Source organism: Morchella importuna, assembly GCF_003444635.1.
Source record: "Morchella importuna strain M04M26 chromosome Unknown Morimp01GS008, whole genome shotgun sequence".
NCBI lineage: Eukaryota > Fungi > Ascomycota > Pezizomycetes > Pezizales > Morchellaceae > Morchella > Morchella importuna.
This window is the reverse complement of record NW_025763405.1, coordinates 601,985-628,503: the sequence shown is the minus strand read 5'-3', so window position 1 is coordinate 628,503 and position 26,519 is coordinate 601,985. Positions and strand designations below refer to the sequence as shown.

The window sequence follows — 26,519 nt, the reverse complement described above, 5'->3', positions numbered from 1 at the left end:
CATTCTCTAGATTAAACTACGACCGGATTTTATAGGAATACACGAGAAAAAGAGGCTCAGTTAGGGAAGCTCGAGCGGATGAGGGATGAGGGGGAGGGATCTACCTGTGTTCATTATCTTATTCTGAACGCAATTGAGCCGTTTACACAAATTAAATCTTCTAAAGAACTTCAAACCAGGAACTTGTAGGCTCCAAACTTCAAAACGTTCTCAAACCACATAAAGCTTTTTTCTCATATGCGTCTCGTGACCATTATATCCTCAGGCGTGACAAGAGCCCAACCCCGCAGACACATTCTCACATTGCGTTCAATACTAGTAAGGACCGTCAGTGACGCGCGCCAGATCTTCTGAGATTATTAAATGGTCGGTTCTGAAGGCCTTGTGGATGTGATGAGCCCGAGCCGAGCGGGCTCGAGCGTTGATATCGAGCTTGAGGCTCGAATAGGTCGAGCTCTCTTAGTCACGAGCTTAGGCCAGCTCGAGCCCATTATATCCGAAAAGCTTGAGTCTAGGGAAAAGTTAGTAATGGTTAGAGAAGCCCAGAGCTTGGTGATTTATGTGAGAACATATCCTTCATTATTCATCCTGGATATAAACTCCGCATATATACCGACTTACGGTAGGATCTATTTTTCAGTATGAACATGAGAGCTCGAGCCTGAGCTCGAGTACAGCTCCAGGGCTCGAACACCTCGAGTCTTTGTCTCCACAATCTGAGCCGGCTCGTGACCGTCACTACTTGTGGCTCTTGTGGCGGCTACTCTTAGTTTTGTACTTTACATAAATTACTCAAGTTTTAGGTACTCGCCGTGGATATAAATATGTAGAGCGCCGTACCGGAAGTGATGACTTACTCAGGACATCCCAACCATCCTCCACCACCGGTAATTATTAACAACTATATTAATCCCATCATAAAACAACTACTTACTAAAGAAGTATTTTTAATAGAACCATCCCTATACCCACCGACCATACTCTCGACTAATCCAGCAAGAATAATCAACCTAGCTACCTTCCACCATGTCATTCACCATCACCGCTTCCAGGCCCATCCGGGTCGGCCTCCTCAACAGCCAGATCAGCGTCCTCAAAGCTGATCTCTTTCACTCCCAAGCATTCCTTGAACGTTACGTCAGGCTGCATGCCCTAGTGCAGGTCCAGAGCATTAATGCAGTCAATCCCCCGGTTGCCGGCGATGCCATCAGTATCAGGAATGAGGGGATGGCTGCTCGAATCGTGGAAATTAGACACACAGTCATCTCCAAAACTAGGTCCCTTAACGCCTTGGAGGACAGGTTGGCAATGATATACATGTTGGAGGCGAATAGATGGGCTCCACTTCATATGCATTAAACCTGGCCCTCGGGGGTGTCACGAGTTTGTGATTACAGGTAGGGATATTTAGATACCTATTAAAAAGAAAAAACGTTAACATATTCTCTAGAGAAATTGTGACCCAAATTTATAGTATCTAAAAAAGAACGTGGGAATATGCACAACAACATACCCGGCCAGGGAAACTCGCAAAGATGATGGGAGGGGGGATGGGAGCTGTCACAGTGTGACTCGCCTGTTATTATGATTCTCCTGTACTTGTACTTCTTATACACAAGGGTTCTTTACGCAAATCAAATAGCTTGAATGAAAGAAATTAAATTAAGTTTAAATCTAAAATATTCTCCAATTGTGTGCTATAGCCCTATTTCTTTTGACTCTTCTCTTGATTGCCGTGAGTTACAAGTAAGTGGGACACGTAGCTTAGCTCTTTACCTTCGGCCTGGGCACGTTGGCATCGGAAACGGAAACTGTGGTCTTCGTGCTTGAGACGAATGCAGCACCACTCGACATACCAACGTACCTTATTCCGCGGTGGTAAGGTGGCCTCCTATGTTTCAATCAAGGGTACACAAATGGGACTGACCCGCCGACCCTCCCCCATCCTCTCTCATCATGCGCATGATATACGCTACAAAAATTCTGAAGGCATGGTACGGGGGCGTCTGGACTCCGCTTTGGTGTACGGGCGGGTTTAGTGCGTGACGCAGCTCATGCAATCAATGAATTAAACAAAAAAAAGAAAAGCGTGACGCAGCTCTCCGCATCATGAGATATCACTCGCATATCTCAAAGACCTCCTCCCCACAACCCAACTTGAACTGAACCTTACAGAACAGTTTTAGAGGTTCAGAGTACATACTCATACTCTATCGGTGATTTATGAAGTTCGAATGCCGATATTCTGACACCCCCGGAGTATGTAATTATCCAACTAGTCGGCCATGCTGAACCAGCCGTGAGTATTTAAAGGGGGCTCCTATTCCATTTCGAGCAAATGCGTCTACCCGGGGAAAGTCATACGGGTTTTTATTTCTCCTCTGCATCATCGACAAACTTAAGTCACGAATCATCCATCTCCAACGACCATCATTTTGAGAGTTTCATCGTACTATCTAGTAACTATTACCCAACTTGGTGTTCATGTTGAACATACTAACGTCTAAACCCGCAGCTCAAAAATCATCATCTTCCAAAAACCGACAACCACTCAAAATGCAGCGTCCAGGACCATTACCCCGCCCCTCCAGCACCAACTACCACCCCCATCCCCCATGCCTCATCCCAGGCCTCCGTCCACCTTCCACACCCCCACTCCCCACCGTCCCACCACTCTTCAGCACCCACACACCACCGGACACACCCCTATTCCCCACGGTCCCGCTACTCTTCAGCACCCACACACCACCGGACACACCCCTACATTCCATTCAGCCCCTCTTCACCCCACACCCACCGCAACCACACGCCGCCACCCATCACCCCTCACTCACCCGCGCCCAATACATCGACCACCTCCTCCACCGCCACAGCGCTCTACGCACTGACTACATCGCACTCAAAGCGCACCACCAGCGCCTTGTGCAGCAACATGCGAACGCGCTGAATCCGGGGCGGAACCCGACTGTGAAGGTGTATAAGGCGGCACCAGTGGTGGTGGGGCTGGTTGGGTGGTTGGAGGGCGTGGCAAGTGGATTGGAGAGCCTTCTGGATGAAGTGAATATGGCGGAGCGGAGAGCGGGGGAGGTGTTGGCGGAGCTGATGAAAGTGGATAGGGAGTTGCAGGAAATGGGGGTGCCGGTGGCGGAAGGGTAGGTGGGGGAATAGAGGTGTTGGGATAGGGAGCTGGGTGTGGTCCTAGGATCTTCTGGGGGACCCTGCGGTGGTATATTCTTACTTCTTTTGTCTCTAGTTTCCTTCTTCCTTTTTTTTTTTTTTTTTTTTGCGGGAGAGGTACCTAGCCATGGCATCGGAGAAACTTGGGACACCGAACCAGATCGATCAGCTATTTTGTCTATCAAAATCGAACTTTCATCTACACGAGCCGGAAACAAAGTGAAAAAGCCACTTCTTCTGGTGTTTCTCCCTAGATTATATCACCTACGCACTATAGTACTAGGGGGTGGATCTTGACGGAAAAAGCTATAAAATTCGAATTTCGGTCGTTCCAGCTGACGAAATAGTTTGCGTGGGACAGAATGGCAGCAGTGATATTTAAACTTCTCCACGCATCTTATACATGGTTTAGAGAGATATGCTGACACAGGAAGGATTAGAAAAAATGCTTCTCACCTCTAAAGAAACCCTAACCCACGATTGTGGTTCTTTGTGGGTCGAGTGGGGATCAAATACTGTAGTGCAAATTAGGCGTAACTGTGTTATGATAAGATTTAGCGGTGACGTGGCCTAGCCTCGTTGAGTAAATCTGTCCTGTTTTCAGACCTTTATAAAACCGGACTTCGTAACCTAGACTTCTCCACCATCACCCCACCCATTATCGGACTTTGGGATCGCTCATAGTGAGTGAGGCCTGGTCTCGTACGCAGCCCGTTACTTGCAGCAACCTCTAGAAGCACGGACGTAGACAAGTTGGGGACGAGCCAAAGTGAACCCTAATCATAAATACCCTGGAAAAGTCAATATGTATCGTATCAACCACGAAACCGGACGGCTTCTGGCATCAACCAGGGCAGACTGTTACCCTCTGATTCGCTGCTTAGTGCGAAAGGAGAGGAGAAAAAGCGAGCATATCCTGGTGGCGGCAGGACTGGAGGGGAAGCGCCCAGATCTGGACCATGAAGGTGCATCGAATGTTGGAAAGCCGTAGTGTTTTATATCTCGATCTAACATTAACTAATCGCTAATTAATTAAAAGGTCAGAAGTGACTACAAAGAAATCCCGACTAGGACCTCCGACCGTTTGATTAATGTCTATATTCTCACTACACCCTCAGCAAGTACTTCACCTAATCTCCATCCTGAAGCTATCCTAAATATTGCTCAATTCCCTCCTCTTGCTAACTCTAATACAGCAACCATCTCTACACCGAAAACTCCATGAACTCCCACATCGACGTCCAAAACCCTATGTCCTCGTCCTCCCTATTCGGCACACCCCTCATCATCCCCCACCCCTCCATAATAACCGGATCACTGAGTCTCTGTTGCTCCCTATAAAAATTATCTCCCATGCCCTCACTACCGATAATCGTCACCCCCGGGCTCAGCTTGTAGATCTCGTCAAGAACAGCCATCCGTTTATTTTCGGCGGCATCGAGCCTGGCGCGGACCTCCCGCTTCTCGCGTGTGAGAAAATGCAGGAAATGCCGAGCTTTGGCGGTTTGCTCGGGGTAGTGCGCAGCGAAGAGTTCGTTCAAATCTTCGATGCGTTGTTCGACGTAGAAGATTTCGCTAAGGTGCTCTTGAAGAAGGTCGACGAGTGCTTTGAGCTGTTCGGCGGGGATAAGGGCTTCCATGGTGAGTTGTGTTTTTGGGGTGGGGTTGGATAATATTATTTGAGTTAGTTGTTTGTGTTTGAGAAGGGCGTTGTTGGATAGTGTTGTGTGAGTTGCCTGTGTAATGAGGGATAGAGTAGGATACGCTGCAAGATATTTAAATATGTCGTTGCTAGCTTGGTCAGATTTCATCATATCCTATTTTAAGTGCCTGCGTTCATGTAGCACAGTGGCTCTTTCATGATAGCACTCACCTTGATAAGTTGTTCATTGAAATTTTCAAGATTCAATTTTCATATTAAGAGGCCTTTCATGGCCCATGGCCAATATTCACAGCTGGTGTGCACCTCACACTTGAAATACCATTGAGCCATGTTCGCCCATCCAAGATTAACGAGTCATGATGGTAGAGAAATTGGCTGAGAGAGCACTGAGGGTTCTTCGGCATCGGTATATTCTGCTCTAAAGAAGCGCAAGAGGGAGGGTGTGATAGGATGGCGTCCCTACTACTTTTGGAACCGAATCAATTATTCTTTTGCTACCGAACTGGTTGAATCATTTGGTTCATTTCCACACTCACTTGATGTATTCTCCCACCCATATCTTCTTTCCCGACACCTTTTCTGATAACCTTTTTGCTCTTCTTGCTGGCACCGGTGTTGACGTTCTCCAGAGGCCTTTCCAGACACGTTTCAGGACACGTTTCAGGATACATTTCCGATAGCGCCTTTCCCGACACGTTTTCCGACGCTTTCCCCGACGCCTCTCTTGATGCCATTCCCGATCCCTTTCCCCATCCCTTTCGTGGTGTCATTCAGTACTGAAAGTATTCATATATCAATTGATTTTCTGTGAAAGCATCAGGAAAGGGATTGGGAAAGGCATCGGGAAAGACACAATTGGAAGGTTGGAAAGACATCAAGGGAGATGTCTGGGAAAGACATTAACACCGGTGGAACTAAAGGGGCCAGCAAAGGTGTTGGGAAAGGTGTCGGAAAATGTAGTTTTATGTAAATGTAATTACCTTAATCAACACATTGACACGATTCATTTCCCAGGGTACATCTAAGATGGAATTTGGATGCATTTATTGATGTATTTCTGAAGCTAGTAGAGGAGCGAGGCCCATGTACATCTTTCTCCTGTCGGGAGGCCAATCATGTCAGAAGAGAACGAATATCGAGCCAAACGAGTGACGGTTCATGACGTAACTTTAACGCCAAGTAAAGCGAGTGACATCTCATGATAAGCTAGAATATACCAATTGAACGAGTAAAAGGTAACGATTGGCATTTACCGCTGGGATATTGGGGCTGATGCCTATGTTATCAAGTAGCCTTTTATTTGATATTTTTGCGAGATTTTTAATGAATCTAGCAAAGTTAGTTTGTTATTAATGAAAACGCCGTCTCCAACCAGTTTCGCTGGCGGGTCTCTCAAATTTTGGTCTGGAAAACTGGGATTTTTTCTTCTCTGTGTTACAACTATCTTGACCGCCGCCCCACTTGTGTCGGTTGAAGCCACATGTTATTTGCTCAATCAAGAGCTCAATCACACTGTACTGCAAGGTTGCTTTGGACACCGTTAGGCTTCGTCATTTGAACAACATAGGATATTATGGAGCTTGACACCTGAAAGTTGTCGTTTTAAACCATTTCCTTTTGACTGACATAGCTCCTGCACATCTAAGCAAACAACCTTCTAGCTACTCTTAACGCAGAAAAGCGTTTCCTCTACCTGAATCAACCCCAAAAATCCCCTTCCTCATCGCCAATGTTCTTAACCTCCCCCCCCCCCCCCAAATCAAGTCTCTCACTCCCATTGATCACTCCAACCCCACCCACTCCCCCTATCTACCACCACCAATACCACGGGCATGATCATAAAGTCAGCCTACACTGCTCACACTTCCAATGATCGCACACCTCACACTCGCGCACATACTTCCACGACCACCGACTGCCGCAGTTGCAGCACTCCCACAGCGCATCCGTTCCTGAACCCGCCTTTGGATATAGGTATACGTCTGGCAACTCAATGGGCGGGGCAAGTGCAGGGTATGGGCAAGATGTGGGGTCCATTATTTCCGGGGTGCGTATGGGGTTGGTGTGTCTGTAGATACAGGTTTTGTAGATATTTGGAGTAGAGGTGTAATGATAGATAATGGCCCCAATAATGACTCTAAGTGGTGATAGTGAGCGTGAGGATAGAGTGTGCGTTCGGATGAACTGAATCTGTGTGATGTTCTAAATGGACAGGAGTCCAAACGAGGTTATATAACGGGTGCGCCTGCGGCTGTGATTCTATGCTTGGGTGGGGGATAAAAGAATACGGCGGCCTCTGCTCGATACTAGGCCGTGGATCTGCCGAGATGTAGATGGGTTTCGGACGGCGGCTTGGAGCTGGCACATAGAAAGAGGGGTAGTTGGGTTGGGTTTACATATTTTTGGTTACGGCGGCGTCAGGATCTAGAGATTCCAAGTTGGGTGAGGAGATCATGAATTGTTCCTATCAAATGTCTGTAGGTGTTGTTGGTTGGGCAGTTCTAAGTCTCATCTTGAAAAACAGCCTGATATCATCTCTGTCATAGAAGCTTGGCGGAACCGAGTGAGAGTTCATGACGCGAGTGAGAGCACATGACGGTAAATTTAAATAAGTGTTAGTTTTTCAAGTTTTTTGTGAAGTGACAGTTGATAACCTACGACATGGAACACCCTCCCTGTGGATACTGGACTACTTGAAAATCGAAGCCTTGGTATCAAGATATCTATTCGAACCGGAGGATGATATCATACCATTCTCCCTCACTGATCTAGATCTTGAATCCTCCGACACCCTATAAGAGCCGCCCGCTCCCAGCCAGAGTAAATTCCCATCACCAATCCGATACGATAAACTCAAGCCATCAAATACTTAAGTCATCAAATATTCAAGCCTTCAAACACCCAAAGCAAACCCCCCAAATACACCACAACAATGCCTTCCCCAAACACAAACCTCGACATCAACCACCCAACCTCCTTCCCCATCCAGCACTTCACGCTCCAGACCCGCATCACTGCCATCGCCAAAGCCACCTCCACCCACAAGCTCATCCGCGAGCGCCTCCTAACCTTGAAGAATTATTTCAAAGATTGCCTGACTGACTTGTTTTTAGAGGCTCTGGAGCGGGAGCAGAACCGCGTCAACCGCGTGCTGGGAGATTTTGCTACCGAGCTTAAGAAGGTGGAGGGGGAGCTTGAGGCGTTGGAGAGGGAGGAGGCGACCAGGGTGGGTATGAAGGGGAAGGAGGCGCGGGGAAGATACGCTTAGAGGGTGCATGTTGGTGAGGACCGTTGAGGCATTGACATAGCTTTAGGGCTCTATCAATCAATCAATTCAACAACAAAAAACAAAAAACAGGACCGTTGAGGCTGTTGGGTGAGTTAGGTATTAGAACTTATAGAAGAGAAGAAATTAGACGCTTTAGCAGAAACATAAAGATCAGGACAGCTATGCGTGATGCAGTGGAGATACAGTGTCCATCTTAAGAATGGAATGGTGTGGAGAGAAAGAAATATTTGAAATTGGCTCTGTTTGGGATTCGAGCCAAAGTATCCCTGCTGTCGGCATAAGTTTCCTAACGCAGGGTGCATAGACCACTATGCTAACAGACGTTGAAGGACAGCTTGCCTTGGGAGATGTTCACGGTATATTCGATACCCCGGCCTACTGAATAGCTGCGTGGTGCGAATCACCTCTTCATCACGTTAGAAATGTTGCCCCACATCAGATCGAAATTCTAAACATCAATTGCGGATGAAGATAAAGTTACGAACAATATGCCACCCCAATTGTTCTGAAGAAGGTTCAGGATGAGCGCTGTCAGTCGCCTTTCCACCGTGAGTCACAATTACCACGCCCTTAGCTGCATGTATCTTTGCGCCCATCGCCATCTCACGTGACAGCTCAGCCCAAGTGCAAAACAAAATATGGGAACCCGTTCGTCTACATTTATAAACCCCACCTTTCCCACCAACTCTTCCTCTTCTTTCACACCGCAAACAAACCCCACTATCGCAACAACACGCACAAAAGGACACAAGAAATAACAACGTAAAATAACCACCACACTCCTCCTAAACAACCCCGAACATCCACTAATCTTAAAGCAGATAAAATGCCACACCGTCCTCGCCCCCCACCTGGCACCCCCCACGGCGACATCACCGACGACCTCCCCCACCGCTTCCGTTCGAGCTCCCCACCCCAGCAAACCCCCTTCAACGAGCTCCTCGGCCAATTCCACGCCGACACCACACACACCGCCGACGGCCTCACCGGGCCCATCATGATCCCGAGCGGTCCCAGCACCAGCACACCGAGAATGAACTTAGCGCCACATGCCCCATACGATGGCGAGTCGTGGACCCTAGGGGCAGGACATGGCACGCCCGCTGTTGCGTCGCAGCGCGGAGAGATTAGTAACCTGCTGCATGCAAATCGCGGTGGGGCGTGGATGGTGAGAAGTGGAGGCGCGCAGGGTTGGGGTGGACCTGGGACGATGGGAATGCAGAGACCGTATAGTCTGCCCTATCATCCTGGGTACAACGGCGAGTCTTCAAGCAGCACAGCTAGAGGCTATGCTACTCCAGGTCGGCATGCATACCACGGCATCCCCACGCGCGGCGAGTCCTCCAGAACCGGTGCATCTGCATCTTGCTCTACCAGGCCACCACCAACCACTGCACCGATCACTATCCCAGCGCCCCACGGCGAGTTCGGCATCCTCCACCCAGGGAGACTCATGCACCCCCGCCCTCAGCACGCATTCGCCACACCTCTCCCAGCGGCGGGCGAGTTCGGCATCCTCCTCCCTACCACGTTCCCCCCGCTCAACGAATCCAACCCACGTACCCATATCCGCTCCCTCGCCCGCGCCGACAACCATGCCTCCCCGCCCGTCTCTAGCGTCATCACCGCCAACGGCGACTGGGACGGGCCGAACAACACCCGCAGTCGTATCCGCATGAACGGCGTATCCATTACGCTTGTGCCGCGTGGTGAGGCGGTTGATGGAACCACGCGTATTCTGGCGCCGATGCCACGGTGGAGGGCGGTATTGGAGGAGCTCGATGCGCAGGATCAGTATGTCATTACGCACCGCTGGTGGCGGACTATGCGTGAGAGATTCCCGAGGGGGTGGGAGGTGAAGGGTCGTAGTGGTGAGCGCGGGTGGAGGGTGGAGGATAGAGTGGGGTTTGTGGGTGCTGATGGGGTGGGGAGGGAGATGTTGCTTGCTGGTGAGTGCCATAGAGCAGATATATGTAGTAGGTGTATGCATTAGTAAACTGATATATGTACTAGTGACTCGCGACCCCGACCACCGCATCGTAGCACTCGACTGGCACGCCCCCACTGGCCACGAAGACGCCGTCACTACCGCTATCTGGGGACTCACCTTCCCCGCCTACATTGTCACTGCACCGCCCAGCTATCACTCATTCGGCGACGCCTCGGACGCCACCGATATTGACGCTGCAAACCCTGAGCATGGGCGCGGGCCAGCATGCACGTGCTGCACGCGCCGGGAGGCGAAGCTGCTGTTTAGGTGTAAACACCGCATGTGCCGCTCTTGTGTGCTGGGCATGTGGTGGGGCGCGATCAACAGGCCACATCACTGGCCGACTTTTTTGAGGTGCGCGTTTTGCCGTGGTTGGGTGGGGAAGTTGGAGGGTGTGGGGATGGTGGGGTGGGTGTTGGCGCAGAGTAAGAGGGCGAGGGTAAAGTTGTGGATGGAGACGGTGGAGGAGGTGAGGCCGGAGGGGATGTGGCCGTTGTTGAGGGAGATGTGAGTTGGCCTTTTAGTGTTTTTTTTGTGTTGTTGGCCTTTTTATGTGGTCTTTTGTTTGGTGGTGTGGTGAGTCGTGCTGACTGGTGTGGTGTGGTGTAGGAAACAACGCTACTTGAAGAAGGAAGGCAAGGCAGCGGCGCCGCCGGGTAGTGAGACCGATGCGTTGGGTCGTGTTATTATTCACGACCCGTTCGCTCCGTCCTGAATTGGTGATGGTCTCTCATGCTGTCTGGAAGGATTACAGCCTGTTTCCGTGGTTACTCGGATATCAAGAGGAAATTTGTGAACAGTGGAAGGAAATTATTTCTCATGGTTGCTACGTTTTGTGAAGTTGTATTCTATCTCTAGGACCCATGAATAAGGTACTTAGTTAGCTAAGGTTGAATAAATGAACGCAATTTGCGTGCGGTCTTGTCATGGTTTCGATCTTAATTTAGTGAGGTTTTTTTCTTCGATGTCGTAAAGATCGGGATATCATATCCAAGTTCACTATAGCTAGATAGTGAACAGAGTAGACGTAAATAAAATCCCTACTGCAGTCCGAATACATGAGCCCCCATATCCGCCCTATGTGAAGTCAGAATATGTCCTCGGGCTCCGAATCTGATTATACCCCATGTGCTAAAGCAGACCCATCTGGCTAAGGTATTAATAATAATAAATACAGTGCTCCTCCTTCCACCCCACCGCTTGCCCTCTGTGCCCTCGACCACCCCTCTCCTTCCCACACGGGCTACCCACAACCCCATAAAACCCACTCGGGACCAAGACCCTTGCCCATTGACGTTGAGCACACTTACCCGGAACACTGCATGCTACACCTCCTATCTGGCCACATTGGCACAGCCATTCCTGTTTTGGTAAGGACTGAGTCTTGGCTTCTCACTCGCAGGCGATTAGTGGCGCGGCGAAAGTGGCTGGTGTCACTTCCGTAATTGAGGCAGCGTCTTTGTGGGGAGGTAGGAAGATTTTGTAATACGCCTAGGTCTATGAAGATGGGGTAGTACTATAAGGGGATCCGGTATACTGTGGTAAAGGTGGTAATTAAGTTGGGATTGGGGGGTGGGGGGCGGGGTTGAGTAGTGTGTAGTTTTGCTAGCTTAGTTTTTTCTATGCGGATATCGGTATAGAGACCGATATGTTATAACTCGCTGTGCTTTAAGGTAGGCAGGTTTGGAAGATGTTACGAATGAAAGTATGCCATATATAATGAGAGCACCGAGAAAGAAACTCAGTCGGTCAGACTTACCTATATATCTAGCATGGCAGAGTACATTTAAGAAGAAATAAACAACCTCCCTCAATTCTCTCGTTAGCCTTCTATCCCTACTCAACTCGTGTTAAGTACTCGTCGCCCGGCCCCACAAACAACATGAATGCCGAATAAAACCTTCCGTTGTTCTTCAAGACTGTCGACTGACGTTGAACATACTTACCCGGCACACTTTGCGCCTCGTCACTAGTGGTACGGCCACCAACTTCCCTAGTTAGGAAATCTATCACTGGGAAGGCTGGATCATGAGGTGTCACTCGCGCTTGCATCGTGGCGCAGTGGGACAGTGGTGTAACGTGAATAGGTTGATTACTCATGTTGAGGGCGGGACTTGATTTGATGCTTCGACGCTCACTGGTAGGGATGTGGACGATAAGGCGCTGGGAACCAAGTACACATAGAGCAGAATGAGCAGCAGTAGGGCCTCTATTGACTGCCGTCCTCAAGTCAGTACGACTTGAAGCAGACTAGGAGGTTGAGGTATCAAGGCGGCTTTATTCTGCTGTTCCTCCATAAAGCAATGACTTCCAAACAGCCTATAGGAATATGTGGACGGGTTCATTCAATGGTGGTGTTTCTTCAATGTGCGCTAGCCCAAAGCTGGTTTAGCGCGCTCCCTATGTGAAATTAATTCTCTTGAGTGATGATGGATAGTGTTTGGGGAAATAGCCAGTGCTAAGCGATAATTCTGTAGCGTTTAAACTGATGATATTGTAAACCGGATTCCCTTGACTTGATGGTTGATGATACCCTCAAGTCTTCGAAGAATCAAGCCCTATTTATACATGTTGGAACCTATGCCAAGGCCCGCTTTCTAATACTAACTGACACAACGATAATAGAATAAGATAATGCTCCCGAAGATAACCCAGATAGAAAAGCGCCCCCGCATAGTTCCGTCCTCCATTCTAATTCCGACACGTAACCATGAACCTTGCAATTACCAGTCATCGGGCTGTACCATACTATTATCCTAGACCTACTTCCCTAAGTAGAACAGCCTACAGCCGTAAGCCCCGCTTCCTACTCTATTCCGGGTGAGGCACCCAATAGTAAGCGTGCCGTCATAATAGTATAACACTAGTGTGGTAACACCGCGTGCTCCCACACTACCCGATACCTTTCTATGCTTGTCCTTTCGTTACCCGACCGTCCTTGCATCACAACCCGTCACTCGTATTCCTCATTGTCCTAAGCCTCTTAGAACAGTGCTCCGTAGTTCCTGTAACACTACTCCCCCTTCCTAGACGTCGCCCTCGACCGTTAAAACCCTTCTATGATAAAAACCCTGTGGGAAAAGTCATAGAGTAGGGAAAGGTATCGAGCTTAGTCTCGCCTGTTCCGTTGTCGTTTATGAGCCCGGTCATTATCGATCGCTGGGCCTCGACTTCGCGTATGGGGTCGTATGTTCGAGGTTGGCTGGAAATTCTCGTCTGCCAATGCCTCCTGTGGCTCGGGTGTTGCCAGTCGCTTTCGTGTATTTTGTTTTCTGGTGGGATCCGGGTCCTCACGATAGGGTCGCAGCAGCATCTCGTGAAAGACGTCGTGAACCTTCCATTCTACCGGAAGTTCGAGACGGTAAGCCCGATTGCCCACCACTGCTGAAACTGTAAATGGCCCTGTGAACTTGTCCGACCACTTGGAGTATCCTCCTAGGTTCCGAGTGTCCAGCAAGACTTTCTGATCGATAGTGAACCGCTGTACTGCCGGTCCTGGCTTTGACGCCATCCTGTCGAAGGTCTTCTGTAGCGTGTCTCTCGCTAACTCATGAGCCGTGATGATCTCATCCAAGTAGTTGTTCCCGTTGGCGTCTAATCGTTCGATCTCTGCATCCGTAGGCCAATCCGTTCGAGGGTGGAAGCCATAATTGCAGTAGAACGGCGATTGACCCGTCGACGTATGCTTCGCATTGTTGTAGGCGTATTCACAGATAGGTAACAGGTCCTTCCATTTCTTGCCTGTTCCTGCCGTATATGCCCGAATATAACCTTCCATGTGTTGGTTGGTCCGCTCTGTTTGGCCGTCGGTTTGGGGGTGGAATGAGGTGGAGAGTCTTCTACGAATCCCCAGTCTGTCCGTAATTGCCGCCCAGAATGCTGACACGAACTGCGTTCCTCTGTCTGAGACGATGCTCCTAGGAAGTCCGTGGAAACGCCAGATGTCTTTGACGAATGCGTTGGCGGTTTGTTCCGCGTTGATTCCCGTCATTGGAATGAAGTGAGCCATCTTCGTAAAACGGTCCACGACTACCAATACGTTGCGGAATCCTGATTTCTCCTTAGGCATTTCTACTACGAAATCCATCGAGATATCAGTCCAAGGTGTGGTGGCTAACTCTAGGGGTTGAGGGAGTGACAAGTGTCTCCGACGTTGCTTGGCTCTCTGGCATACATCGCAAGTCTTGACGAAGTTGGCTACATCCGTGGACATTCCTGGCCACCAGTAGTTCCTATCAATCAACTCGAGGGTTTTATCCCTTCCTAGATGCCCCGCTACGGGTCGATCATGATGTTCCTCAATGACCTGCTTGACTGCATAGCCCGGTACTACCCATCGACCATCGTGGGTGGGGTCATTTGAATCGGGACTCCATTCAGCGGCAGGCTCTACCTTTACGATAGCGGCCTCCGGTGGTCCGAAGATCTCAAGGTTTGAGTCAGGGAGGTGTTCATCCGGAACCATCCTCCGAACCCATCGTCTTTCCTGTTCATACCAACCCTGTAGTGGCTGAGGCAGCTCTACGCTCGGTATGTCGTACCACTGATCCAACTGATTCCATTCCTCTTCGGGGTTGCCAATCACTTCGGACCCAGTTTCTACGCTGGTCCGTGATTTTCTGACAAACTGTTCTGCGCTGAGTAGCTGTTTTACGGGCTGCTCACGCATTACTCCCCCTTCCATTGCGAACTCCGGACGCCTTGTAAGTGCATCTGGCTTGCCGTTCTTTTCGCCTGGTCGGTAATGGATCTTGAAGCGAAAAGGTGCTATCTTCTCGGCCCATCTGGCTTGTCTTCTCGACAACTTCTTGGTCGTTGTGAAATACTGCAGGTTTTGGTGATCCGAATGTATCTGGATAGGGATGTCCGTCCCTTCCAGCCAATGTCTCCAAGTCAAGAGAGCAGAAACTATTGCGAGCATCTCCTTGTTGTAGATCTCATAGTTAACCTCTGCCTCGTTGAACTTGCGAGAGTGGTAAGCTACCGGATGTAGGATACCGTCCTCGAACATCTGAGAGAGTACTGCGGCCTCAGCCCAGTCACTCGCATCAGTTTCCACGATTGCTTCGCGGTGTTCGTCATAGTGTCGGAGTATTGGAGCAGACGTAAATCTCCTCTTGAGCTCGTCGAACGCATCTTGCTGTTCCCTGCCCCATTTCCATACGGAGCCTTTCTTCAGGAGATCGGTCATGGGTCTGCAAACCTCAGAGTATCGGTGGATGAACCGTCTTAGGAAATTGGCGAATCCGAGGAAGCACTGAAGTTCCTTGACTTTGGTTGGGGCTAACCAGCCTTCGATCGCCTGAACCTTCTTGGGTGATACTCGGTTCCCTTTTCCTGATAGTATGAATCCCAGGAATTCTACCTCCTGTTGATACCATTCCGTTTTCTCGAGGTTTCCGTATAGATGGTGTCGTCGCAGTCGCTCCAAAACTTCTCGTACAAGAGTCGTATGCTCTTCTCTAGTCTTTGAATACATTAAGATGTCATCCAGGTAGACTACTACGCCTTGATCTAGAAGATCCTTGAATATGGTATTGACCATGACCTGAAACGACGCAGGAGCATTGGTCAAGCCAAAAGGCATTACCCTATATTCGAAAAGGCCGTATTTCGTTCGGAAAGCGGTTTTCCATTCTTCGCCCTTAGCAATCCTAATCAGATTATAGCCATTTTTCAGGTCTATCTTCGTGAAGTATAGTGCTCCTTTCGTTGCGTCGGCCAGCTCGTTCATGAGTGGCAGTGGATAACGGTTCTTGATTGTGATTCCATTCAAACCACGAAAGTCGACACATAACCGAAGCTTACCATTAGCTTTCGGAACGAACAGGACGGGTGCCGCTGCTGGGCTGGTGGAGGGGACTACTTTGCCGGAGGGCAAGTTCTCGTCCAAATACTCCCGGAGTGCCTTGTCTTCAGGTGGGGAGAGCGAATAGATCGGTCCCCACGGCGGCTGCTTTCCTTCCATAAGAGGAATGGTATGATCCCATTCAGAGTGGTCAGGTAGTCGAGCGGCTCCTTCCTTGGAGAACACGTCGGCGTATTCCTGAAACTCCACCGGTATAGCACTAACGAGAGCCTCGTTTACCGATGCTCTTGCCCAAAAGGGGTGTTGCTCGATCGTCATCTGCTTCTTGGGTGACGCCCTCAACAGCCTGATGACCAGCTCTTCTGGGTCTTGATCGTATATGTCCTCGACTGATACGAAGCACCCATTGATTATACAGTTGTTGCTATGGAAGCTAACACTGTTGCGTCCCCAATGGATGGTTGGTTGATGCTCCTTGAGCCATCGATGTGGTATGACGAGGTCCTCTCCTGCAAACGAGCCAACCTGACAGGTGATAGCCCTGTCTAGATGGTTGCCGATGCGGAGGGTGAGAGGTTGAGTGATGTGGGTGCCGGAGTTGGGCATAGGGGTACCATCGGCCTGTCTGATGATGAGGGGCTTTGGTCGAGGTTGAGTGGGTATTTTCGCACGGTGGATACAGTCCCAGGACATGATCCAGTCCTCTGTGCCACTGTCTAAGAGTGCATTGACTGTCGCGACATGTTTGGTGCTAGTTGCGGGGTGGTCCCACGAGATCTCGATCTCGAGACGAGTTTCTTGTGTGTTGGAAGACATGTTTGTTTGTTGGTTTGGTAAAGGTTGCTTATTGGTTTCTTGGATGTCGGTTTCGATGATTTTTTCTTCGTTGAGCGCGGGGTGAGGGGGTTTATATAGAGAGTTCGAGTGTTTGATGAAGATCATGGTACAACACTTACGCACCAGGCGTTTCGGGGTGTAACCCCATCCTCAGAGTGTGTGTAAAGAGAATTGAATTTTCGCGCGTATAACAAAACAAATATGGAAAATCTCGTGGTCAACCCATAAAAATAACCGTAATACATAAACCCTTGTTTCCATAACCCAAAGTAGAAAGAAACCCGTAACGCAACATGAGATACCGAAAAATAGAAATACCCAATCAATTTTGATCCTCCAAAGTTGTAATCCTTGCCCTAAATGCCTCATTCTGGGGGCCCAATTTCCGCTTCTTTTCACCCTCCCTTCCGTGGTCCTTTCCTCCGGAAGGATACCGTTTCCTCTTCAGGTCGGTTAACCTGACCTTACTCGTCGCCACGCAATCTTTCGCGAAGTGGTTATCTCTACCACAACGGAAACACTTTCCTTCCTTTTGCCACTTCTCCTTTTCGTCCTTGGTGACACCTAAGTCATCCGAGGCCTTGGAGTTGTGCGCTGGCGCGGAGAAAGTTTTCCGAGGTGCGGGGTTGCGCGATTTTCGCCGTTCCGACTTCTCCTCACGAGGTTTCACGACATCCTTGCCACGTAAGATCTCCTTCCGGGCCTTCACCTCGTGATCCTTACGTCCGACCTTCCTAACCCAGGCTAGCCATTCCGCGAAATCTTCTGGTTCCTCGATTGCATTCGAGAGGCGTTGTTCCAGCGAGGAGTTTATTCCTGTTAGGATCATGGATTTCATTACGATGGGTCCGACCTTCGCGTCCCATTCCAGATTCTGCATCTCGTTGATGTAGTCATCGATCATGCCAGTTTGACGGAGCTTATCCATCTTTTGCTTGGCCTGTTCCTGACTGGTCCGATTGCCGTATTGAATCCGTAATTCGTTTTTGAAATTCTCCCATGTCCCGATGCTGGGGTCAACTGATAGTCGTTCCACGAAGTTTCGCCAGAATTTGGCCGCACTTCCGGTAAGTTCCAGGGATGCCCACAGGATTTTGGTCTGGTCGTCCCACCGGACTTTCCTCTGAAGTTCAATTAAGACTTCCATTTGGTCGATCCAGTGCCGTACGTCTTCGTCGGCTTTTCCGGAGAAGGGGATTTTTGCCTGTTTTGGCGTATCACCCAGGGTGGCGCGAGAGGGGTGCATGAGGTCTACCTCTTGCTGCCTGTTACGGCGTCTTCGCTCCTCCCGTTTTCTCTGCCTTCGTTCGCGTGCTCGACGATCGTCCTCTGAATCGGAGGAGCTGGATGAGTCTGAGGGGGATGGGTCTCGTGGTCTTGCACGGTTTCCGCCGTTGCCGTTGTTGCCATTGCCTCCTCTGCCTCCCTGTTCACTTCGTTGGCTTTCTCTTGCCTCAGAGCGAGGGGGTATGGGGGGCTGGCTCCCTGGTCCTTCCGGTCTCTCTCCGGAATTGCTGGGGGGTTTGGTGGAGGTGGTGGGGGTACTATGCCTCCGCCTCCTGAGCCTTCGGGGGCTGCTGCCGTTCTATTGGCTGCTACCCGCATCTGCTCGATTATTTCCTCCAGGTTCTTCTTCGTTCCTGCGAACTGGTCTTCCATCGCAGCTTGTCTGTCCCGTTCCATCCTCTCGAGGGCAGCCATAACCTCCGCGGGTATCTGTACAGGGCCATCCTTCGGGAGTTGCTGAACGAAGTTGGTCAGCGCATTTATGTGCTGATCCTATCGCTCCTGCCTTTCCTGATGCGCCCTAGTAGCTTCCACGATCTGCCCAAGGACTTGGCCGAGGTTGCTGGTAGCGGCGGTGGATTCCGCTCGTAGCTGAGCCATGACCTGGGTGAGCTGATTGTCGCGTTCGGCTCTGTCCCCAGCGAACTTGGCGTGGAGGTCTTCGACGATCTTGTTGGTATACTCCTGCTGCTGCCGGGTGAGTTCCCTGAGTATGGGGATATCCCGCACGTGCATGCTGAGTTCCTCGATACCTCGGCTGAGCTGCTGCACCACTGGGGCCCCTTGCCGCTGGACTTCTTGCCCAATGAGGTCGCCGAAAGGATTCTCCACCCGCCGTTCCTCTACGTCCATGTTGGTATCCTCGTCGTCATCCATTACCCGAGGCACCGAGGGCCTCTGAGTAGAGGATCTCTCTCTGATGGGGGTGACGTATGGGGAGAACTCCCTGTGGTCTGCCTGCCGCCTCCTCGCCTGCCCATATGATTCTTCCTGCCTCGTCGATCCGAAGAGGGAGCCTATCGGCACATCTCTCTCTTTCCTGTGGCGCCTCTTGGCCTGGGTTTCCAATATACCTCGATCTCTCAAGGCGATTGAGCTCTCCATGTTGTAGTCTTCCTCCGACCGTTGCTGATGAGCCCTTGACATTGCTAAGCTGCTCGAGTTTGAGCTGTGGTTGTCTTCTGCACCAAGGTTGAGCAATGAACCAGGGGGCTGGGTGGGCAAGTCCGAAAGACCGCTGCGAGAGAGTGATCTTGATTGGGAAGAGTTCTGGATAGTTGAGGATTTCGGGGTCGTGTTCCTCGAAGGTAGCGGTGGTCCCTGCTTCTGCGAAGAAACCTGTGTAGTGGAGGTATCCGCAGTATAGATGTTCGGCGCTTCCTCTTCGAACGATGAAGGATGTAGCGCAAAGGTAGTTATCGATGGCTGCTGTTGCTACTCGGGGGTGCATATAGTACTTTGGTCCTTCTAATAGACTAAGCGCTTATTCTTCTACTGAGAGCACAGTGACTATCCGCCACTAAGCAAAATACTCAGAGTATTGGTTTAAGCGAGTAGCTGTCTTATCGAGACTTCTGGTAGTGTATGCGATAGTTTAAAGAGTAAAAGTTAGGGATAAGGTACAATATAGTGTTTGGGGAAATAGCCAGTGCTAAGCGATAATTCTGTAGCGTTTAAACTGATGATATTGTAAACCGGATTCCCTTGACTTGATGGTTGATGATACCCTCAAGTCTTCGAAGAATCAAGCCCTATTTATACATGTTGGAACCTATGCCAAGGCCCGCTTTCTAATACTAACTGACACAACGATAATAGAATAAGATAATGCTCCCGAAGATAACCCAGATAGAAAAGCGCCCCCGCATAGTTCCGTCCTCCATTCTAATTCCGACACGTAACCATGAACCTTGCAATTACCAGTCATCGGGCTGTACCATACTATTATCCTAGACCTACTTCCCTAAGTAGAACAGCCTACAGCCGTAAGCCCTGCTTCCTACTCTATTCCGGGTGAGGCACCCAATAGTAAGCGTGCCGTCATAATAGTATAACACTAGTGTGGTAACACCGCGTGCTCCCACACTACCCGATACCTTTCTATGCTTGTCCTTTCGTTACCCGACCGTCCTTGCATCACAACCCGTCACTCGTATTCCTCATTGTCCTAAGCCTCTTAGAACAGTGCTCCGTAGTTCCTGTAACAGATAGAATTAGAAAATATTACTGGCGCCACATTTGACATTCATGCTGCTTCTGACGGCGGATAATAGGTGTAATAGAAACCTAGTAGAACGTAAGAGGTGTTGAATTAGGTGTGATATGATGAATGTCCAGTGTCCAGCTACAAAGCTTAATTGAAAACATGACTTCTAGCAGCCATAGTGGACATAGGCAGCCAACCAAGCCCGCGTCCCACCTCCACCGCCAGCCTGCTATGGACAATCTTCAACCCAAGGGGTCTCGCTCGGCCGGGGAACCAATTGCCAGCCATTATTGGTTTTACACCCACCACAACTCACTTACCTTCGCCACAAATCCTCCTCTCCCAGTTCCTTCCTCTCTTCTCCATCACAAGCCTTTCTTCTCTGCTCTCAGAACCAACTTCGTAACAAATATCATCACAACGAAACTTGTTTCATCACCAACTACAAAGTAGAAACAGCTATGCCTTACTCGAACCGTGGACACCACTCTCGTGGTAAATAACTCTCACTCTCACTCTTCCTCTTCTCTTCTTTTATTAAATGTCCGCATACTAACATCCCCCTCCACAGCACACCGCCACCCCGCCCGCTCCATCTTCCGCAGCACCCCCAGCAGGGACACCCCCCCGGTCATCATGCCCGAGTTCCGCCGCATAAGCTCCATCACCCCCGCCCTCACCGCGCAGGGCACTGCCTCAGAGCACCCCCTCACCCGCCGCGCCCTCCACGAGCTACAGCAAGCTCTCACCGGTCCACGCCTCCTCCCGGGCGTGCAGCCGCGGTATATCCTGCCTAGTATGCACCGTGACATTGACTACCCCGACACCGACACGCAGCAGCAGCCATCGGGATCGGGCCTGATCTCTTCACGCACGGTCATCCACCCGTTCGCACCGTTCCAGAATGTTGAGACTGAATTCAATGTCCGCGATTTTGGCCAGGCCACGGTCCGCCACATTGCGCCGGATACGATGGTGCGTACTTATGAGCCTGGCCCAGGTACTAGCGCTGCTATGAACCGTATGTTCACCGCCTCCCTTTCTCCATCCTGCTGGCGTCGAATCGTGGAAAACAGACTGACTGACATGACACGAAACAGGCATCAACCCCAACCGCGCTATGTCTACAACACCAATGGACCCCACCGCCACCGCCAGCAACGAAGACGGCGACGGCGTGGGTAACCACGACGACGACAGAGACTCCCAAGCCGACACCGTCTCCAACCACTCCACCACCTCCACGCTCTCCACCATCCCCGACCCAGACCCCGTCTTCCCCACTCACACCGAAGCCTCCTTCTCCCCATCCGACGCCTCCGACTGCAGCGCCGAGGACCCAGAAGTGTGCCAGGTGTGCACAAGACGTAAGGCGATCGTGCGCTTCGTGGGCTGCACGCATGGGCTCTGTGTCAGCTGCATGAAGGGCACGTGGTGGGGGCGGATTAATCGCGAGAGACACTGGCCGACGATTGTGCCGTGTGGGCTGTGTAGAGCGGAGATTGGACGGGTGTGGGTGAGGGGGGAAGGAAGAGGGGGGCCGTGTCCGGTGTTGACGGTGTTGGAGTTTATGGTTCAGAGGAGTGTGAGTGTGAGGGGGAAGTTGAGGTGGGAGGAGATTGATAGGGTGAGGCCTGTGGAGATACAGCCGTGGTTGATCTACAAGTAAGTCTTTTCTTTGTGTCTTGGATTTGGGTGGTGGGAGTTGTGGGTGGTTGCTGATTGGTGGGGTTGGATAGGCATCGTGAGATCTTCTTGCAGCATCTATTTCCTAGGCAAGCTCCTACTACGTCAGATAGTGACAGTGTGAGAGCCGTTCGTAGGGTAAGATCTAATCCTTCTTTCTTTCCCTGTGATCACATAGAGTACATATATAGATTGAGTTATCCTAACGCATCCACTTCACTCTAGGCCTAAACACACATCACATACCAGCACACACACACATAAACACACGCATGGAACGCAGGCAATAACAACAAATATCATCATATCGAAAGATTTAGCTGGCGGCTTCACATTTGATCTTCTTCTGTTTGGGTTCTGCGATTACTATTGGGTTTTCGAGGCGTTGAGTCTGGTTTACGGTTTTAGAGGTTCAGGGTGTTAAGGGTCCTGTGTCTAGGGTTTTAAGCGTTTTAAGAGATTTCTTTTGTAGTGTTGGGGTTAGGGAATATCAAATACCAGTCTTTTCTTTTTTAAATAGTGAGGTGCTGTCTTACGTGTGAATATGTAAATTTATAAATGTCCTGCGTTTCTTGTAGTCATTCGACGTTTTTTCTTGGAATCTATGGGAGAGAGACCACCGCAGTCGTCGGATGGTGAGTTTGACGTTTAGATATGTGAGTCATAGGGCTACATCATAGAATCGTAGGCCCGAAGCAGATCGTTGATAGTATACATTGGTCTTGTGAGACGATTAAAAAAAAATTAGAAGCAAATGTTCGAGGCGGTAGTGTGTCAATAGAATAATCATCATTATCATCAGTGGTGCCTAGACTATTATATGCCGATTTCTATCACGGTGCCGGTGGTTATGTTGTTTCAATGAAGTCCACATCTGACAACCTTTCGATTTTGTTTCGTCTCACGCGAGATTTCCCACACCTCGGGCAGGACCGAGTCTTCGATTTTACAACCAACATCTGTGTATTCCTGGATAATAGCGAGGGGGTACAACTAAGTAAATAAACCCACCGAATCATCGCTCTTGCACAATGGTGCCCAGTGTCGTTAACACCATAAGGATTTAATATATGCGCATTAACATGGATTATGAAGAAAGAAGTGATAAACTATACAGAGGCACAGCCACATGCAACAATTATTTGGTTAATAATTCACTCTATTCAAGTTATAGGATTGAGGACACATTTCTGGTGGGGTCACGAGAACAAACGGCATCGTGTCTTTTCCAGAAGAACAGATGGGAAAGTTGAAGTTCAACTTGAGGTCAGCCCAACCTTAGTCAAAAGAAAACAAGTTACAACCGTTGGAAAAACTGGGATTATCACTGAGGGTGACAACAAATCCCGGGACAATGGCGAATAGTTACAAGGAGGTACCATATCGTCGTTCTTATATTTATACAACTGTTATCCAATGTCGTCCGTATCGTGAGGATTTATGGGCGTTGACAGGGATCACGAAGGAACGAGTGCTAAGCTGTGCAGAAGGGCGCCAACTTGCAGTGATAGGTCCGTTAATAATTCATTGATTGGACAATTGCATGAATGTCGTAGGGCTGAAGACACGTTTTCATTGTGCTCAAGAGGACAAATGGGATTATATCTTTGCCAAGAAGGATATATCTCTAAGGCTGAGGATGAGGCTGCTGCGGCACCGAGTGCCAAGGCTAAGGACGGGCTTACCGCCGGGTTCTTGGCATGGTCCCTTGGTGGCGGGGTGTCGTTTGCCGTCCGCGCGATTCCAGTGTCCCCCCCGCAGTCACCCGCTGAAAACGGCAGCCAATAGAAGTCGATGGCAATCAACGGAACTTAGCGGCGCTTAACCACGCCGAGCTGCCCAGCGCGAGGGTTCTACAGCCACCCATCAGCCACCCGTGACACGAAAGGACATGGAGCCTTGGCGAAGACCTCGGAGATTAAGGAACGTCCTCCATACACATCTATGTTGTCTACTTATTCCTAGGTGCGGGCATGAATAAACTTTGTAATACCACGTTTCTCTTGAGTGATTAGCCGATCTGAGCTGTATTCAAATTTGTAATTGATGATAGAGGTATATTCGCCTTTGGTTTAATTATACGTGTCATGCAGTAATTGAGAACACATCGCGCGTGGCATGCTGACTGCACAGAACGGACAGGGATTACGAGATACGAGTGAGATGTGGTGAGCGAGTGATAGGCTGTGAAGATTGACCACCGTTGATAATTCTCAACACAGAAAACTAAGTTAGGCGTTAGAGGGGGAGATATCGTGACCTTCCTTACACAGGGGACATGTTGATATACAGGCCACCACATCATCCACCGATCCCCTTTTTGATATATCTAATACTGGAATTACATATCTCTACCACGGATAGCAATAATATCACGTAAAGAGGAACGAGTGAAGGTTCTTCATTTTCCAAGTGAAATCGCGCATCTAGATTACAAAGCTATAATGGTGTGGGTTCGAGAGAGTCGTCTTGTATGTTTCCCCAAACTTCCATATCAAACACGCCCGCATCTAAATTACAAAGGTAGAGGCGAGGGTTTGAGGGAGTCGTCTTGGATGTCTCTGCGAGCTTCCATTAGTAGCCGGCGGCAGAATTAGCTATTGAGGTTTGGGGGGCTCAATAGCTAATTTGCCTTGCCCAGACCGAAACCCTAATTTCGCCGACAATATATATCATAATCGTTTCCACCAACTATGATCCACTCTTCCTTCTACTCATCATCATCATCATCAGTCTTCATCCTCCATACAAACAAAAACCACTTCTTTTTTAAAGAAACGAATAGACTTTATTCTTATCATCATGGATTATCGTTCTACTTCTCACTCCCTGCGTGAGCTTCCACTCGAAGAAAACACCCCCGAACTTGAGGCTCAGACCCTCAGTTCCCTCACCACGCATGGACAGGCCATCCAAGTCACAGTCGGATTGACAACAAATACCCCCACGACTGTCGACCAAGACATTGCGCACGCAACAAATACCCCCTCAGCGGATGCTCTTTATGGCCCCGAAATAACCACTTCCTATGGTCATTACATGACCATCGACGATGGTGCAGGTCACTCAATACCCGTCCCGTTCTCCAACCATTATCATTATGGCGGCGGAGACGATGAGAGTGACGACGACGACTACCTCCCAGATTACGATGACAATAGCGACTCCGCCGAGGACGACTCCGAGGAAGTCACACGTCAAACCCCCTCTTCGCAGCATTCTCACAATACCCAAATGACTGCACATGATGAACTCGAGTTCCAGAACAGAGTCTACGGATACAATCATTCCGAAGGATCAACCAATCTCAACTTGATCCAGATCTGCACCATCTGTGGTCAGATCAACACCAGCGACGGAACTCGAACCAATAACGATCACGCTCCCGGATCGTGTACGGCGCCTACCATGGCCGTCGTACAAGCTGAAGACCAATATGATGATGTCTTGATGGAGGACGCAGAATTCCTTACCCTCATTGACGATGACGACTACAACGAGTCGGGCGACAAATCCGAGAAGTCCGATGACGCAGACGAAGCAGACTTTATGTGCACCATATGCTCTCGCCGCATTGCAAACATCTGCTTCACCCCTTGCAGCCATTTCTTTTGCACCTCCTGTGCACTGGGCATTTGGTGGAGCACAGTTGGAAACCAACACCATTGGCCGACATCGATTCCGTGCCCCCTCTGCCGTGGTGACGTGGAGGACGTCATCGATGAGGGGGGAGTGGTGGTCGACCTTTTGTGGTGGGTTTTGCTCATCAGTCCGAGGGCGCAAGAGAGAGCTTTGGCGGAGGATGTGACTATGATCATCGGAGCGCATGCAGTTGCGTTGGTTACAAACCTGTAGGTTTTTATCCTTCCAAATGAGCTATTTGATATCGATTACGAGCATTGAACTAACTGATTTTTAAGCGTCCAATTCACGGCGCTTATGCAGATGTGATCGCATCCTCCTCCGGCTTGGTTAAGAGAGAGCCAGGTTTTATTATGAGGGGTAATCAACATTCCACTGGTTGTTTCAAAATGGTGAGACATTAATACTAATTGATATTATTATTCTAGGTTTATTGTAAGAGGGGACGAGAGCAGTTTTGTATGCTTTCTAGTTTTTGAAGGAAATTGGTGCTCAACGTGGCTCTTACTGTTCAGAAAGGTAAATATTCATCTAATCATTCCTAATCACAAATAACGATTAATACTAACTCATATATTATAGGCTGTCTTTGCCCGGACAAGAGCTTTTGGGACTTTGGAGTTGTGTGTACGTTTTGATGGAATACTGGATGGGAAGGAGTTTGGAAACAAAAAATCATTTGGGAAATGTATTACTTGCAAATATCATACCTTACGCTCTATGTGGCGGGAAAAACACCAGAGTGGTCAAGGTCTGGAATACTGCATTAAAACAATGAACAAAATGATTTGAGGAATGATTCTGTGCAGGCGCGTTTGCGCTCAACGTGACCAAAACAAAACAATACTAAACGCGAAATTATAACACTTTGCTCTCCACGTGCATGACCACAACAAAAAAAAAGTCCTAAGCTAATAGGGAAATTGTGGTACT

General features: G+C 49.5%; 7 protein-coding genes across 7 annotated transcripts; 6 read left to right on the top strand and 1 right to left on the bottom strand.

Annotated features, from left to right (window-relative positions):
• Window positions 1–1,026: 1,026 nt before the first annotated feature.
• Window positions 1,027–1,359, top strand: LAJ45_03676 (uncharacterized protein; the record flags this gene model as incomplete). The annotated part of the gene is made up of 1 exon (XM_046113261.1): window positions 1,027–1,359. The coding sequence occupies one exon, from the start codon at window positions 1,027–1,029 to the stop codon at window positions 1,357–1,359; it is 333 nt and encodes a 110-aa protein (XP_045973554.1).
• Window positions 1,360–2,556: 1,197 nt separating this feature from the next.
• On the top strand, window positions 2,557–3,156 carry LAJ45_03675 (uncharacterized protein; the record flags this gene model as incomplete). The annotated part of the gene is made up of 1 exon (XM_046113260.1): window positions 2,557–3,156. The coding sequence occupies one exon, from the start codon at window positions 2,557–2,559 to the stop codon at window positions 3,154–3,156; it is 600 nt and encodes a 199-aa protein (XP_045973553.1).
• A 1,226-nt stretch (window positions 3,157–4,382) lies between these two features.
• Window positions 4,383–4,817, bottom strand: LAJ45_03674 (uncharacterized protein; the record flags this gene model as incomplete). The annotated part of the gene is made up of 1 exon (XM_046113259.1): window positions 4,383–4,817. One exon carries the CDS (start codon window positions 4,815–4,817, stop codon window positions 4,383–4,385), a length of 435 nt encoding a protein of 144 aa, XP_045973552.1.
• Window positions 4,818–7,772: 2,955 nt separating this feature from the next.
• Window positions 7,773–8,108, top strand: LAJ45_03673 (uncharacterized protein; the record flags this gene model as incomplete). Its single annotated transcript, XM_046113258.1, has 1 exon — window positions 7,773–8,108. One exon carries the CDS (start codon window positions 7,773–7,775, stop codon window positions 8,106–8,108), a length of 336 nt encoding a protein of 111 aa, XP_045973551.1.
• Window positions 8,109–8,955: 847 nt separating this feature from the next.
• Window positions 8,956–10,834, top strand: LAJ45_03672 (uncharacterized protein; the record flags this gene model as incomplete). The annotated part of the gene is made up of 3 exons (XM_046113257.1): window positions 8,956–10,078; window positions 10,143–10,626; window positions 10,729–10,834. The coding sequence occupies 3 exons, from the start codon at window positions 8,956–8,958 to the stop codon at window positions 10,832–10,834; spliced, it is 1,713 nt and encodes a 570-aa protein (XP_045973550.1).
• A 9,885-nt stretch (window positions 10,835–20,719) lies between these two features.
• LAJ45_03671 (uncharacterized protein) lies at window positions 20,720–21,927 on the top strand (the record flags this gene model as incomplete). The annotated part of the gene is made up of 3 exons (XM_046113256.1): window positions 20,720–20,753; window positions 20,830–21,279; window positions 21,359–21,927. 3 exons carry the CDS (start codon window positions 20,720–20,722, stop codon window positions 21,925–21,927), a joined length of 1,053 nt encoding a protein of 350 aa, XP_045973549.1.
• A 2,819-nt stretch (window positions 21,928–24,746) lies between these two features.
• LAJ45_03670 (uncharacterized protein) lies at window positions 24,747–25,799 on the top strand (the record flags this gene model as incomplete). The annotated part of the gene is made up of 1 exon (XM_046113255.1): window positions 24,747–25,799. One exon carries the CDS (start codon window positions 24,747–24,749, stop codon window positions 25,797–25,799), a length of 1,053 nt encoding a protein of 350 aa, XP_045973548.1.
• Between the last annotated feature and the right edge of the window lie 720 nt (window positions 25,800–26,519).